Raw genomic sequence first — 17,584 nt, 5'->3', positions numbered from 1 at the left:
GAATCCCCTTGCCCTTTCAAGAGAAGGCCCATTTTAAGATACTATTTCTTACTTCCAAACTCTCTTTGTTCTTTTAAAGCACAACCACACAGTCTTATTCTCGGTAGCTTAAATGACAGGTTCAGCTAACTATGTTGAGATGACAAATCTGAAATAGCATCTTGGGAGAGCTCTTGAAAACAATATCTTCTCTTTCACATGCAGTTGCAAACCGCTTCCTTGCACAAGAGGACTTTAAGTAAGCAACAAGTTTTTTTCTGTGTGTGTTTTGTCTGTCACAAAAGTTTTTTTTTCTCCTCTCACACACTATACAGAATAAACTGCAGTTGAGGTTTTTGTAAAACAGATCTCAGTCTCATCACAGCAGTGTGTATCTGCTTCAAATATGGCTCACAGTTGTCTCAATAACTTCTGTTTATATCTCTCCTGTTTATATTCAAATAGTAGATTTTAGGTGTTACGTGACACAAGGTTGGTATTCTGACAAACACGAGTGTGTTCAGTCTCATCAGTGTTAAACTCTCTTCAATCTATTAAAATAAACAAAGCTGGTAAAATGATCTTTCATGCCAAAGGAGCAGGGGAGTTGAGTTCTGGATTGAGACCTTAGCACACAAAGACAATGATGTATGTTTTGTTTGCCCCTCTAACCCACAACGCCCACCACTCAACACCCGTCATGCTCTATTCAACAGGCTCCTTTTCCTCTGTGTTTTAACAACCTCTTCGCCTCAGCCCTTTTGCTTTTTTCTCAAATATTTTCTGGTGAATTACAGACCGGGTCTTATTTCCCCCCCCCTCCCCCCTTCCATTTCATGGAAGTGGTGGGGAGGAATCATTGCTTGTTTAAATATAAACTAAAGTGCTGGCCCCTGCATGGCATGAGGTTCCAGTAGCTGCTGGTTGACCACAGAGGAAACAGAGTGCTGCTGTTCAAGCGAACTCCTCCTCTGTGAGAGGGAGGTTCAAAGGGAAGACAAACTGAACATGCAGAGCCCAGTACTTCCTTTTCCCTCTTATGGTTTCCGCACCTTCTAAGAGTTACAATATGAAAGGAAAACTTGGTGTCTTGTTTCACCCAATGGTTTATAGCAAGGCGTTTGAAGACCACAGTAGAATCGTTTCATTCAGAAGAAATGAAAGAAATTTGCAAACATCCAACATTTGGACGTAATGTTAAATCAAAATGTTAAAATATTCAGGTAATCGGTCTATATGCAGCATAAAAAAACACATAAAGTGGTCTTTCAGTGTAGATCATATCTCTGCACCCTTGAATTCAGCTTTGTGATTAACAAGTGGAACAAACTGCCAGTGGAGATTAAACTTTCACCGAATGTAGACATTTTTAAATCCAGGTTAAAAAACATTTCTTTCTCATGCGCCTATGCATGAAATCTGCATGGTAACTTTTTAACTTATCTTGCTTTTAATCATTTTAATGTAATTTATTATTTATTGTGATTATGTGTTGCTGCCTTTTACTATTTCTAAATATCTGTAATGCTTTTGTTTTATGTAAAGCACTTTGAATTGTCCTGTACATGAAATGTGCTATACAAATAAACTGCCTTGCCTTGATAATGCATTTTAGCTAAATCATTTTAGTTCAATCAAGTTAAATCAACTTAATCCTCCAACCAGGTCTTATTAGCCTTAAAAAATAAGTTTCTGACCATAAAACTCCAGCAGCACTCTGAGGCTGAGAAACTGCACTTTACAACGTTTTTTTTCCAGCCTGAAGTAACACTTGACAACTCTGTTTTATTTTACGCCACCGTGTCACATGCTAGCAACTAGATTTGAACACACTGGCCATTTTGAATGTACAACATGACTGATTCAGCAAAGAAACACAAGAGAACATTATCAGAGGAAACACAGAAAGAGAAAAAGGGAGAGAGGAAGACATAAGACAGGAGTCAGCGTTGGACTAGCTTTTAATGGCTGGAGAAATCTCAGGAAAAACACAGAATGCAACACAAATGTAAAATTTCTGTCGGTCGAGGAGTGCCAAAGTGGAGAAATCTGCCAAAGTTCAGAAGTAACTTTAAAGAAGTCATGTTATTTGTGCAGATTGACAACTAAATAAACTTGCAATTCTCCAAAAAAGGCTCTTCGAATAATGCACAATGCAGGCTTTAGGGACCCCACGAACCCACTGTTTCTTACATCCGAAGTACTATGAATTACAAAACTTTACAAATAATATTTAAAGCTAAGTACAATTTCTTACCTCAAAATATACAAAAATGTTTAGTAATAAAGATTTGAAGTATAACTTGAGAGGAGAAATTAAATTTAAAAAAAGTGTGCAAACCACCTTAAAAAAACTGTTCATCACTCGCTCTGGAGTTGATCTTTGGAATGAGCTGGATGAACATTTAAAGGGTTGTACCACACTTAAGCTTTTAAAAAAAAATCATATAAGTACAAAATATTACAGCCATATGCACTTAAAGATGATTACTTATAATGTATTTTCCTTTTCTTCCTTTCCTCACAAATGATTGTAACTGTAGTTGTAAGTGTTTACTGTTTTTCATCATATGTATGCACACAGACAATTCTGCATGAATGTCGACACCTGTGAACAGAGTCGATGTAATAGGGGGTGGCTTAAATAAGTTTCTTTTCTTTCCACTCCTTTTCGAGCCACACTATGTATGTACATGTGATTATAAGTATTTCTTTTGTTTTGTTTTCTCTACCCATTGCAGGTATTATAGATAAATAATATTGTGCAATGTAATAATTATTATTATTTTTTTCTTTCTTTTTCTTTTCTCTTTTTATGTACATTATATTTATTTTCGATGTCCAATATATTGTTTTACAATTCCCGTGGCTTGACATTCAGCACAACCTTTGACCATTACCACTGGTTGCTGTGTAAAGATGGTGCATGCCGTCATTACAACATTTCCTGAATTTCAGCCTGTATATATTCTGAGAAATGTAGCTCTGCGTGAGGCTCAGTACATTTTCAGATTGTCTTGTGAATTGAGTTTTAGTCTGTCCTCTTTTGAGAAATGTTTTTTTTTTTTTTTTTTTTTTTTCGCTTGTGAAATGAAAAAAGGCTTGTGAAGCATAAAGACAGTCACGGAGCAAATGCAGTGCACTATGAGTAACCTCAGTTGCGCATTTCTTTGGCAGGTCACAGGGATTAATGAGGAGGAGCATTGTTTATCAAGAGTAAGTCAACAGAACAAAACATGACAGGTTAAAACATGGAAGTTGTCTCTTTAGTTTATCTGTAGGCTTTAGTCAGTCACAGAGCATGTGTGTGTGTGTGTGCGTGTGTGTGGTCTATGGATCAGGAGATAAAAAGACCAAAAAGTGAAATAGAATGATGAATGCAAAGAGGATGAAGAAAGACAAAGACTGACAGATTTACAAAAGGTACCAAGATCTGTTCTAACATTTTAAAAGATGATCCAGTTTCCCAGCTGTGATGTAAGTATGTTCGATTTGTTTGGTAAAATAAATAATAAAATTAAAAATAAAAAAAAAAAACATTTTTGGTGAGACGTGCATATGTACCTTAAGCCATAGCATGGTGACTGAGGCAAATGGTGAATGAGGACTGGAGTGTCGGAAACTTAATAGATTTCATAAAACGGGGGTAAAAGGCAGGTAAACAGTCAGCAAATATTACACAAGAGCGCTTGGCTAAGCAGAATCCTGTAACAAGGCAATAGTCAAGCTAAGACACGCATACTGCAAATAACGCAAAGATGTAAGACTGAAATGCTAATTGCAAGAAATGAAAACAATCCAGCACAAGAGACCAGAGACCATTGATAATATATCCCAAGATTAATGACTGATAGCAGTTAGGGGTGTGTGTGTAATGGAACAGAGTATTGGTGAAATCAGAACACTGCAAAGCAACCAAGAAGCAAACACAGGAAACAAAATAATGGAAATGATCAGAGATTAAATCTGTTTAAAAACAAAACAGCAAGCAGTTGACTAAAATAAAAGAAAACAGATCATTTTAAAAAATTAAGTGGCAGTGATTACACAAATATTATTTTATACACTAACCAGCCACTTTATTAAAACTCAGAGATTTTGCTCCATATTGACATGACATCATCACACAGTTCTATGATGAGAATCTCCAGCTTCACCACATCCCCAGTGTGTTGTGTTGGATTGACATCTGGTCACTGTGGAGGCCACTGGAGTACAGTGAGCTCATTGTCATGCTCAAGAAACCAGTTTGAGATAATTTAGGTTTTGTGACATGGTGCTATATCCTGCTGGAAGTAGCCTACACAAGATGGATCTCTGGGTTGTGGAGGGATGGACCCAGAGGTTTGGATTCATGCTTTCATGTTTTTTAACCAAATTCTGGCCAAATTCTAAATATTCTGAATGTTTCTGTATATTCCAATTGCGGTAAGCCTTTGTGAATCATTGCTTCAGTTTCCTGTTCTTAGCTGAAATGAGTGGTCCCTGGTGTGGTCTCCTGCTGCTATGTCCCATCTGCTTCAAGGCTTGATGTGTCATGCTTTCAAAGATGGTTTTTCTCATAACCTGATTCTAATGAGTATTGCTTGTTGATGTGCAACAAGTTTGCCCATTATCCTCTGACCTTCGACATTATCAAGGGATTTTTGTCAAGATAACTGTCACTGGATGTAAAAAAATACTTTATTAAACCCAGATGAAAATTGCAGTAGGATGAGGTATATGTGTATAGATTTGCTGCTTTACTCAGACCAGCCTGTCTGGCACCAGCAGCCATGCCACATTCAGTATCACTTAAACCCGCTGCTTTCCCCATTCTGATACTCAGTTCAAAATTCAGAAAGCCATCTTGACCATGTTGACATGCCTATATATTGAGTTGATGCTATGCGATTGACTTATTAGCTATTTGTGTTAGTTAAACATGTGTACTACAAAATTTACCTAAACTAAACTATACTGTACTACCTGTTTGGACACATGTTCCCATTAGATTTGATGGGAAATGTGCCCAAACTTATGACCGGTACTGTATGCTATATGTATATGTGTATGTGTGTATATATATATATGTGTGTGTGTGATTAATTGTGATCAGTTACTTAAGCTTCTTGAAAAAAAATTGGAAAATACTCAAAACAGTAATGAAGCATACCTAATAGAAATAAATATCTGAAGACTGTATATTGTTGAGGTAAATAGTGTTGACTGTGTGTAAATAAGCAGAGACACTTTAAGGAATTCTGACCAGATGCCAAAAACATCCCAGCTGGCTCTTTATGATGTGTTAATCGATTAAACAGCTCCCTTTCATGTATAGTGAAACACCTATTTAAAGGCTGTTTTTCTAGTATATGCATTAATGTGGAAGGTAAATTTGCAAATCAACATCTTTAGTGTTCTTTAGTGAGTCATACAATACATCGCCACTCACTGAAGAATAATAAAAAAAATATATATATGTATCAGTGAAATATTACAGTAGCAAGAAGGTTTTCCTTAGCTGGGGTGATGTAATAAAAAAACAAGAAAAGACAAAAAAATTTTACCAATTTAAACAGTTTATGTTGTGAAATTGCCAACATAAGCACAGACAAATAGCAAAGACAGCATCAGCTGTAATGCCTCCTATCATTTCAGAGGGTTGAATGAGTCTCCCCAAGGGTCACAAGACTATTTTGAGACTGTGAAACTACTTATTTTTCCCATTTCAGTCTCATGGATTGTCATCAGTGACATTACAACACCTCACTGGTCAGTCATCCACCAGGATGTACAGATACACCAGAACCTCAGAAGCCATGATCAATTAATAGAAAATATCTGTTTGATTATTAAAAACTAATGCACCACAAAAAAATACTATTTTAGGGGCCATCATAAAAAAGGCCTTTCCTCTTCTACCAGATAACAGGTTATCATTGAACATTTGGCAACTACATTTTAATTGGCAGCTTGAGACTACTCTCCAATGTTATTGCAGAAAATGCTAATATTTTGTTTTGCCTTTGTAAATGAGTGTGCGCTGCTGTGGTTTGTACCTACCTTCATAACTATAATAAAAAGCTGCACAGGTGCCAGAATTTGCAAAGTGCTTAAAAATGATTTCCTCCCAGCAATGTTTAAAACTTTGGGCATACATAATTAGAAATGGATTATTGCAAATTAGGACACCATGTGGTGTGACCAGCAAATTAAGTCAGTTGTGCTTACATTGAAAGCCCAGTGCCATGTGATTTCTCTGCTTGGTGATAAAAGCAGAGAAATGTTATGACAGCAACACACATTAAAACTGTACATACCATGGGCAGAAGGGAGTAGTGGATGCAGAATCCGGGTTCAGAGGGGAAATACTCATCAGAGACAAAACGAATAATGATCTGACTGCCTTTAGATGTGTAACTTGCTGGTGCTGATTGTGATCCACACCAGCGACCCAGGAGAGACTTTTCACTTGGATCCTCTACTTCCACAAAGTCATACCTGGTGGAATGAAGCAGAAACACAACAAAAAAAATTATGCAGATAAGTTATTTTATGTAAGTGGTGCCGAGCAGCTCGTGCCCTAATAATAACCAAAAAATTTAATTTCAATTATGCTTCCCAGGGCAATAAGGTCCAAATCTAGTCATAGGTCTAATAATTACAGCAATTAAATAAAAACAAACTGGAGAGTGTCAGTATATTGAGGATAAATCTCAGGTGAACAGTATAGCATTATTAGTTAGCCTTTTCACTGGCCCTTTGCACTGATGCCACTTGTTGTCATTGAAATGTGGTTTTAATCAAACCCTGAGAAGATAATAGTATGTGTGGACTTATAGAGACAGGTCTTTCTTAATTATTTTCTTTTTTAATTTATGTTTTTGTCAATTTTTGATGTAATAAAACCATATTAAACTATAATTTAATGTGCAGAAGTCATAGCAGTAAATATGAGTAGATTTGTAACAGCAGTTCTGAAAAACAGTTGTGCAATTATGTACCTTGGTTTTTATCATTTACTATAATGATTTGTGAGAATTGGATTTTCTTTTTCACAGGAAGCAACTTCCCTTTAATGGGCTCACAAATTGTTTGAGATTCATTGAGTTTAAATGATAGTGCTTTTCTGGTGGTAAAAATAAAAGCCATTAAATGTGCATTCTGGAAAATTACGCAGCATTTATTCAATAACTTACTTAAACACAAGTTTAACTTGTGTCAAGTGTTACAAAAGTAACACAGATAATTATGATTTTGTTCAGCTTCAGAGAAATATGACTTAAAGCTCCATTTTGTGTGTTGCCATATGAGTCAAATTTTGTGGCCCAATCATTACATGACTGTCTCTCTCCATTGACCAAGCTGCCAATCCCATAAACATTATGAAGTGCTGAGGCAAATATCCCTGCTCCAGATGCCTTTGGTGTGCCAGTGTTAACACTGACCAATGTCAGCACTTAAAACATGCAGTTTAGAAGTTCTTTCTTTACTATTTATACCTGTATGCCGGCTGCACAGCATTTAGCTTCAGCACTGTCTCTCACTCTTTAAAGTCTGGGATTAATTACTTTGCCATTTGCGTCAACAGGCACGCTAACCTCTCATTTACTGCAGCCAGTTCGGATATTTGGATTTCCAAGACATTGTTTACATTGTGCTCAGGCTTGACAGATTCAGTTCAAGCTGGTTTCTATTAAACAACATGAAGGGACCTGAGCAATGCTAAAAGTGGATTTTCTGTGATGTTGAACTAACTGAAGGGGTGGGGGTGAGTTGTCAATAAATGCATTGACTTTTGTACCTTTGATTTGTAAATTTATACAGGGGTTTTGTTATCAGTGCAAACAACAACAGTGAGGTAGCCTATAGTGCAAATTTACTATTGCAAAAAGTAGAAAAAAAACAACATATTGACAGTAAAACAATCCAGCAAACTACATGAGCTTGCATTCATTTATTTAAATTGAAACCAACTGGCATGAAATATTTTGGGAAAGGATGTTAGTCAAGTTTTTTCTTTGCTCTTCTTCATAAGGGTCAGTAAGAAAGGGAAGTTTTTTCCATAATATTGTCACATCAAAAATGCCAGAGCTTTGACAGATGGCTCATCAATAATACAAGATGCACTGATCATTACACATCACCATGTGTTCACAATTACCATGCTGAGCAGTGGTTTCTCAGATTTACAAATGCCCCAACATACATACAAAGATGTACGATTAGATACTGAGTAGGATTCTTATATGTTACAATACTACCAGTAAAAGGAGAATCTTCCAACATATTGCATGGAAACCTGTGTTTAATATTCACAAAGCTTTCTCCCACAGTTTTTTTTCTTATACATTATTGATAGATACAGTATTTGCCACGGAGATGACACAGATTAACAGTACCAACATTTTTCTTCAGTCCTCGGTTTTTATACTTGAGACAGAGAGCTTAAATGTCTTTCTGAAAGACAAAAAAAGAAAAAGTGCTGTTTTGGAGCCTCCAAGCACGACTCTGCTGCCATGCCAACCAGCAGCAAGACCAATCCCTCTTCAATACTGCACTCCTTCAGTGGATTTGGTAAGAATGCTTTTCATCGTGCCTCCGACAAACAGAATAGCAGATGAGCATCTCAAGTACATAGCCTCTCTCTCATCGTTGCAAAGACTTCTTGCTCCAGGCTTGTAGCCAGTGCTGAGCACATCTCTCAGTATTGTTTGTTTTATCCCCTGCTCTTGCTGTGAATCACAGGATAAGACACTGTAGTCTTGTTTTTATACATCACACTGGACAGTGACACAGACGCAGGGTATCACTGACATTATATGTGTTAGTGTGTATATGTGGGACAGAAACTGAGAGCGCTTGAAAGGGGATAAAAGAAAAGAGGGTCAGAGAAAATACAAGTAGATAGGCTTGTGAATGTACATCTCTGCTTGCATGCTGCATTCATCCTCCTGTCAACTCTGCCAAGAGTGTGTATCTTGGGATCTGACCAAAACCTGTTGGGCTTTAGTCAGGAGCTGGGAAGGGTTACGGGAATGAAAAATGCTATAACCGGAGCAGTAGATGTGGTGCTGACTTGCCTGACCATGTAAAAGGATGTTGTTATTGTTTCTTACCTCTTTCTTTCAGGTCTCTGACTAGTGCAGTCTTGTAAAGACAGGGCAGCACAAAAGTTGTCAGTCTGCACCCTGGCCCACGTTGCAACTTTCCCTCACAGGGTTTTGACAGCAATGCTAACCTCATTCATCAACAGGCACCCAGTGCTCAGCAGGTGTGCTAGGGGGGGCTCATATTACTTAAGCTCACACAGTTTATCTTTCTTTCTTTTCTGTTCTTCTCTTTATCTCTCAGTTTACAATTAATATAGACAGGGCACACAAAGGATAATGGAAAGCATAAGCATGAATCCAGGATGGCAACACATTACAGCACTTTGGAGAATTGAATTAGCTGCAGGCCTTCTTGATCAAGACTATGGACCCAGACCAAAGCCAGATTTGCATACACCTCATTGATCATTGAAGACGAGTCCACACCAAGTGTCAAAGGCATACGTATTCATATGCACATATAGTTTTGCCCTGTCAATATGTTCAGTCACAAGATAAATGTTAATCTGGTTCCTGCCAATTCAAACATCATTTGTAATCTCTGATGCAACTGCAGTTCAAGTTGTCATCCATTAGGGGGCTCTCAAGGAATAACTACTGAGGTTACCTTCCCCCAGATCTTCTCCACCTTCCCTTCACTGGGCTCTTACATGCCAACCAGTCAGTTGTGGTATATTAAAAACAAAATGCTGAGCATATTGCACAGAGGGTAAATTGATTTTTGGGACGTGGGATTTCCATTTAAAATGAGTGACAACCAAGGTAAACCCCAGCTGTAATTGAAAATGGGTCTTCTCAGTAAAGAAAAAAAAAAAGTACTCTACTTATATGTGTCTATTTGTGTTTATGTGCTGCTATTTAGAGGGTGTAGAGCATGCCATTTGAACTGTTCCATAAGCAGCTAAAAATATCGGCTTCCTCCTGTAAAATATGCTGGTCTGAACGTCATCACGGTGTCTTGGGCAAAACAAATCACTATACTGCTAGATTTTCAATATTCACGAGCTGCCATGGCAGACCGAAGCAATTTCACAAATGGCCACACTCTGGCTCTAAATCTTTAAAGATGGACTACAATCCAGGCATGACATTTTTTTTTTAACCTCAGACCAACATGTATCTGAAAGCCAATGGGGAAAGCCCTCAACAGATGAGGACTCACCATGCAGGCACAGGAATGGTTTATGAAAAACTGTGCATGCTATTAGGCCTTGCAGCTGTACTAGCTTATGCTTTTCGCTCAGTTTAATGGACAGAAAATTTCTTGGGGGAAATTCTTAACTTCTTTAATCCATTTCTTGAATTTATTTTATATAACTTAATCAGGATTTTGAGGTCAGAAACAACAAAAGACACTTTGCAATTACTTATGGCATAGCTATAAATATATATAGAAAAATATATATATATATAAATATATATATAAAAAAAAAAAAAAAAAAAAAAAAAAAAAAAACTTTAGAAAAATCTATTGCAAATAGGTTTATTCTGCATCATATGCATGGTCTTACTTGCATATCCCATCTTCGGGGTCCTCCAGACCGAATCTCTCATCAAATGTCAGCTGGATCCTCATGTTGTTGGTCGCCACTAGTCTCCAGACTAACACGGTATTCCTGGGATAGGTGTGTGGGAAGTCAGGGCTGTGGACCATTCCTTCTCCAGAAACTGTTATGACTTTTTCATGAAGGGAATCTTGCACTCCTAAAACAGAAAACAGAAGGTTTTGTATCTTTGTACATATTGTGCAAAAGTTTGATTGATTGATGTATTTAGATATGAATGGCCCTTGACTACCTGTGCATTACTTGACTGACAAGGGCGTGGTTCGAAGAAGAAGTTGGGATTATTATTTGAGGCGTAAAAATGTCAAACTCTATGGCATTATGTAGAGTGAAATACTGACCAGATGTCCAGTAGAAAAGAAGAAATTCTGCGCTCACTCTTTTTTTATCCATCCATTATTCATTCGACAGTTTAATTTGAAAAACATTTGGATATCTGGCTCAGACTCAAACATGTTATCAGCATACTTTTCAGTCTGAACTCAGTCTTGACACACTGAACTCCACTGAATATATAATTGAACTGAAATGAACGGTCTTACGGCAACAACTTATAAAAACTGATTAAATGTACTTCACAGATTAACCACACAACACAGAAAATTTCAGAAAGAAATGCATTCTTATATAACGCCTCATAAATATGGATGTGGTTTTGTCTGTTATTGCCAAGTCAAAAACATCAGCTAAATGCAGGGTACATTAAAGCTGTTATGGTCTGTTATGGATATACCAAGCAGCCCTCATAAACCCTAGGAGCAGTGGCTGTGGGGTTTTAATCCAGTAAAGAAGCTTGTCACTCAGTCCCCTGGGGCTCTACGAGTCCTTGTCACCTTCAGATGAAGAATTGCCAAGATACATCCACCTGAGCCTCCCTTTCATTGCAGTGACAACACCCTGTTGCCATGCTATCTCTAAGGAAACTTGGTTAAGTGATACTGTTTCCCTGTTTTTAAGGCATCACAGTCATTATATTGCTCTACTTTGCTGATGCTACATCAGTAAAGTAGTTTGTACATTCTCTTGGTGCTCTGGTTGTTTGTTTGAGTCGAAATTGCTGTCTTGTGTCTTTTTTGTTATTCCTGTCAATGGCCAAGTAACCCATCCAGGGTCTCCTCCTTCACCTGAATCTCTCTCATTGAATTATATAGTTTTTATTGGTACCTATAGCACCAGTTCACATAATAGTGACCACACTGCACTTTAATACACTTTAATGAAAGAAAGTAAGTTCAATGCCAGTCCAGTTAAATAATCCAATTCAGTTCAGTTCAATCCAGTTATAAACATTTTCATATAATGACAGCTCACAAAAATAGCTGTGCCAAAAAAAACTAACAGCACAGGATTTTTTATTTGGTCACTTGTCCTGAAAGAGTAGTAATCAGTGACAGTGGAGAGGAGAACAAGAAACAAGAAAAGAGCCCCAGCAGAACCAGACACAGTCAGATTTTTTCCCACAAATCATGGGATGCCATTGTTAGCTAGATTCACTCCCTGTTATTGTCTTAGTGGTGGTCCTTCTAAAAAAAGATCAATATTTGATGGATATAAGTCCTTAAAGAAATGCTTTTTTGTCCAATCAACATTAAAAGATCCCTCTCCAGCTCTACACTATTGCCTAAATATGGTCACTTCAGGCATCAGGAAGCTCAACATGGTGACAGTTGACAAACGAAGTGATATCACTGTAGAATATAACTGTTATGCTGGCTTTAAACAAGTCATTTACTAGAAGAAAATCATGTTTTCCACAAGCAAAACAAATACAAATCTATTCTAGCAACTTTTTCTAGTTCTTACGTTTTCTTACATTCTAAAGTTATGGATTTAAATGAAAATAATTTATCAATAACTTTGGTTTTTGAGGAAGCTAATTCCAGTTTGTATGCTAACTGGTCATTTTGTATAAGCATATGAACTTATGTGTTTAAGGCAGTTTTTGAGTGTGTGTGGAATGCACTGAGGTGAAGCTATGTTAGCAGTTTCCCTTTGAGCTAAGTTTGGCTTAACCTGCCAGGAAAATATGCATTGAATGTAGAACTGTAATTGATACTGTTCTTCCTTTATGACATTCACATGATGGCTAATAAAGACATTTCACAAAATTTCCAAATGTTTAAAAAATTGCCTGACCTGTCCCACAAGAGGAAATATCTCACATTCCCATATGAATAAATGTTGTTAAAGTTCCACATTATTATAACAATGGTTTAATTCATAAAATACAAACTGTCAGCAGAGCTGTATTTTTGAATGAGCTGTAGCTCAAAATATTATTTGTACCAGCAAGCTGTGATACAATTTGGTAATATTTTACTGTGTGAGTTTATGTTGATAAATTCCTCCCATTTCCAGCCTGTCATCAATTTTTTAAGAAGTGTTTGTTTTCATACCTCTAATGAACAATCTGTATTCATGACCCAGTCCAATACATCTGACCAGCAGAGGTTTAATGTGTTAGCAGTGTGCTGCTGGAAGCTGGTTAATATACTAATAGATGAGTAAACTTCTTCCCCGTGCAATATAGACAAATTAATGTCTGAAACACGACTTGACCCAGTACCTCTTATTTTGCCATAAACTTGATTTAAGGCTGAGATTCATACCATGTGGCCTGATTCACTCTGCTTGCAACAGAAGAAAAACAGATACAGGTTAAGTTTGTGCCATGTTTTCACCCTGTGTATGTCATATAACAGTAATATGAGGGCGTATTTTAGGATGGTTCCAAGAGCAACAAAGTGGTCCCTTAAAATAAGTAAGTGAAACCAATTTCAACAAGATCAAATTTTTCACTTTTAAAATTTTAAAGCATTTGATGGGAAATAACACCTTGCTGTGACTGGTCTTGTCAAACTTTTCATTCAAACAGCTCAGATATGATTTACAATAGCATTTTCTTAGCTAGCCCATCCAACTATAGCTTAGCTTGCTAATTTGTTAGCTTTTAATGTCAGAAATTGATTGTTTTACTTAAGAAATTGTTTAAACTTTTTTTTGTAACCTTTTTAGTTCTACTATTTGAGCTGAGCTACAGTGGGTGGCAAAGGAAGGCCAGTTGTCTTCCAACTGGAAGGTGGGAGGCCCACGTTGCCTCCCGATGTGCCTACTGGGGTATGAGTGTGTGTATGTGAATGGGTTTTATTTTATTCCATGGTAAAAATGTATTTATGTGAGATTCATTGTTGTCTTTGGAATGAGCATTTTTGCGAGTCTGAAATTTGGACTTTTTGAACAAAATAGACATGTTTCTTATATGCAAACATTATCAGATGGAGATACATCGACTGGGCAAAACTGTGGTTTCAGTGGTAATTCTACTTAAATTTCTTTGATAAGGATACAGTTTCATTGCTTCTGACTTTTTTCTGAATCATTAGATCAATATCAGGACCTCTTTCCGGTGGGACGCGCCCGGAACACTTCGGCAGGGAGGCATCCTAACCAGATGCCCGAGCCACCTCATCTGGCTCCTCTCAATGTGGAGGAGCAGCGGCTCTACTCTGAGCCCCTCCCGGATCACAGAGCTTCTCACCCTATCTCTAAGGAGTGAGAGGTCAATAACTATTTTTAAAAAATGAATAAAAAACACCAGACGCTATGTATAGATTTTGGGAAATTGAAATGTAGGCTGGTTTTTTAATGGCCTTCACAGGTTTTTTGAGTTGGTTTTTGTTGGTTTTCTTTACTTGGCAATATCAGCAGGTGTTATAGTTGGCTTTACTGGGCTCATTAAGTTATAGTTACTTTACAACTTGACATGTTTACTGCTACAATAAACAAGTAATAGCTAGCATAATCAGTAGTTGGAACGGTACATAGTGTCAGTTTGGACCAAACCAGTTATCTGTATCATTGTGATCTTTATATAAACCGAAAAATTATGAGATCACAACACTAGTTTTGTCAATGAATGGTTTAACATTTGTAATTAAGGAACTGCATTACCTGATTTGCATATAGAAAATATGGCCATTGTTTGTAGAAAGGAAAATTACAATGCAAATATAAACACAAATACTTAGATGGATAAAATTATGTTGTCTTATGTATTTGTTGTTAGAAGGGAATGTTCCTTACACCTGTCACCTTGTGCATACTTATATGGACAGATTCTTTGATTTATAAGTCATTTTTTATAAATTGGCATTAGAATAAAACTCAAGTATAATGAATCAGACTTTAGAAAAAAATGATTTGATTGTATTATCAATACAGTGAAATGTATCATAAAATGGATTGAATTGGACTATATCTTTAAATATGCACTATGGAAATCGTCTAAATAATAATAATAATAATAATAATACATTTATTTTAAAAAAGCGCCTTATCAAAGCACCCAAGGACACTGTACAAACATAAGACACTAAAAGTAAGCAAAACATTAAAAGCACAAAACAGAATAAGTGATAGAGGAAGGAAACACTGTGGAAAGATGTATATGGACTTAGGGGGGATAAGACTGTCTGAACAGATGAGTTTTGAGTCTGGATTTGAAGAGAAGGAAGGAGTCCACTGTACGGAGATCAGGAGGGAGGGAATTCCAGAGATGAGGAGCCGAGCGACTAAACGCCCTGCTCCCCAGATCTTAAATGAATCTGCCATGGTCTGGGTTGAAAATAGCTGGTGTGTTGATATCTAGTTGCTAGCGTGTGACAAGGTATCTAAAGCAAAACTCAGCTGTCAAGCGGCGTCCGAGAAGAAAAACCTGTGAAGTTCGGTTTCTCAGCGTCAGAACTCTGTTGGACAGCGACGGCTCCAGAAATGTAAAAAATGATAAATATCTCTGTGCTATCAAACGAGTCAGGACCACAGAGTTTTAATATCAGAAACTTACATAGTGCACTTTAAAGTGCCTAGAGATTATTTTGCCTGTGAATTAATGCTTTATGTGTGTAAAACATAGTACCTCAATCTGTCCTTTTACAGGCCTAAATTCACAATAATCTTATGTTTTTTGCAAAGAACTGTGATGCCATCCATATTTGTTGCTGGTTGGTACAGTTGGCCAGCAAACAGATTGGGAGTAGTACCACTTTCCCCTAGTTGTACATGCAAAGTCACAGGTACTACACCTGTTATATCCACTTTCCAGGCAATTAAAGGGCAAATACTTTCTTGATCAACTAACTTGTGGACTAATTCTGCTTAAGGAGGCTAGTTTTTGATACAAAATAGCAGTAAAATGAGATATTAACAGACAAAAGGCCTCTGAGATGAGGATTAACTATTGTTGTGGGTGAGCAAATGACCCACAGCTCTGGAACATCTACATGCATTAGTAGAGTATTAATTTATTTTATTGTCAATGGCTGACAATTTGGGGAGAAATCCAGATCCTGAAGGGTTTGCAGTGCTATATTCTAGTTGCCAAAGTATCGCTAGACAATTTAAGATGAGCGAAATAATTGAAAATAAAGTTATCCGATAACCTGAGGCATTTAATGCATTTTACATTAGTTGAATCTATATTCAGTTTTTCAAATCAAGTATATTAACATCATATAATCTGTACAGGGATTTCCTTTTATTTTCATTTGCTATCTAATTTTAATTTAATTTTTGTTGGCAGGAAAATGTCCCAATCCTGAGAGAGGCAATAAAAATCTATATTATTTATCAACGTGTAATTCTGTGACTTTTGCGATTTTTCCCCTGGCACCCCCACCGATGTTGTCAATCAACAGAGTAGCCTTGGCAGATTTAAAACAGCCGACATGCACTATTTGAGAGTTGAGAACAGATATATTTTTTTTTTACGAATTACGGAATTAAAGAACAAAAAATAAGTTTGTGCTCTCACATTTGAGTAAAAACATGTTTGATAAGGTTAACAAAAGCATGATGCAGTTCAGATAATCTGATTAGTTTTTATGTTGTTTAGTAAAGATCTTTGATCTCTCCATTGATAGTACTGAATTATGCCTTTTCTTTGTTACCATGCTTCAAGTAGTTCCAACATACTAGGCTTGATTGACTGTTTTCATATCAGTTTGCTGGCTAAGGAGGAAACAAGCCGATAGCTTTCATGCTATTAAAGCTTGGCCCTCCATCACAATGACATGTTTTTAATTACATCCCCATTACTGTTGGCTCTAACATACAAACTCATAAAACACTTCATGAATAATATGAAAAACTATGTATGATTTTTTAATGCATGACTCCAGATACATGTGCCATATTAGGTGAACACATGGCATTAATAGAAAGAGCCAGAAATATAGCTGTATCATAAAAAAAATAAAAAATAAAAAACATATCCATTATTATTCCTTTTTTTGGGAAAAAGGAAAAGAAAATCTATAAACTAGAATGTCTCTTTATTAAGGCTTCAAATAAACGGCAAGGTGAAAGGAAAATCTCGGCATACTGAGAAAACAGTGTGTGATTATATTCCAGATTTTCATAGATAAAGTCACAGTCCAAAAGTTCTGCTAATATGCAGTAACCTTTGCACATTCATCACAGATAATTGCAGTAGGTGAAAGAATAATGTGTTTGAATTCTTCTCAGGTTCTGGGTCTTTGTGCATGAAGCCTATGAATGGAATATCTATGTGATTCTTCACTGTTGAGCCTTTGTTCAGTTGCATCAAAGCAGAAAGTCCTAAGGAGTGACCTCTTGCAAAGAAAAGCTGCTGAAAACCAATACTGATTAAAGTAGAATGTACAAGGTTGAAAAACAACCTTTTTATCATATAAAAGAAACGTTGTATTTTCATGCTTCTGTCTTCAACTTTTTATACCTTGAATACCCCCCATTGATTTGTCCTTAGAGCACTGTAAAATGCTTGAACACACTACATGTCAGGCTGGATTCAGGGTGTAACACTGATTTGAATATGACCACACCTCTTAGGGTGCAGTGTCATCTAATGATCAGAGACGCAGTCCCCCCTAGAGTGAATTACCTCAAACATGACTTTTCCTTGACCTA

The 17,584-nt window shown here is 36.8% G+C and overlaps 1 protein-coding gene across 1 annotated transcript in view; it reads right to left on the bottom strand.

Annotated features, from left to right (window-relative positions):
- Positions 1 to 17,584, bottom strand: part of pdgfc (platelet derived growth factor c) — a 64,126-nt gene that overhangs the window by 8,931 nt on the left and 37,611 nt on the right. Inside the window, exons 2-3 of the mRNA XM_041990936.1 lie at positions 10,586 to 10,778; positions 6,282 to 6,462 (exon numbers count right to left, since the gene is read on the bottom strand). Coding sequence (XP_041846870.1) covers positions 6,282 to 6,462; positions 10,586 to 10,778 — 374 coding nt within the window. The remainder of the gene's footprint in view (positions 1 to 6,281; positions 6,463 to 10,585; positions 10,779 to 17,584) is intronic.

Source organism: Melanotaenia boesemani, chromosome 7 (assembly GCF_017639745.1).
Source record: "Melanotaenia boesemani isolate fMelBoe1 chromosome 7, fMelBoe1.pri, whole genome shotgun sequence".
Lineage (NCBI taxonomy): Eukaryota > Metazoa > Chordata > Actinopteri > Atheriniformes > Melanotaeniidae > Melanotaenia > Melanotaenia boesemani.
This window is presented reverse-complemented; position numbering and strand designations above follow the sequence as displayed.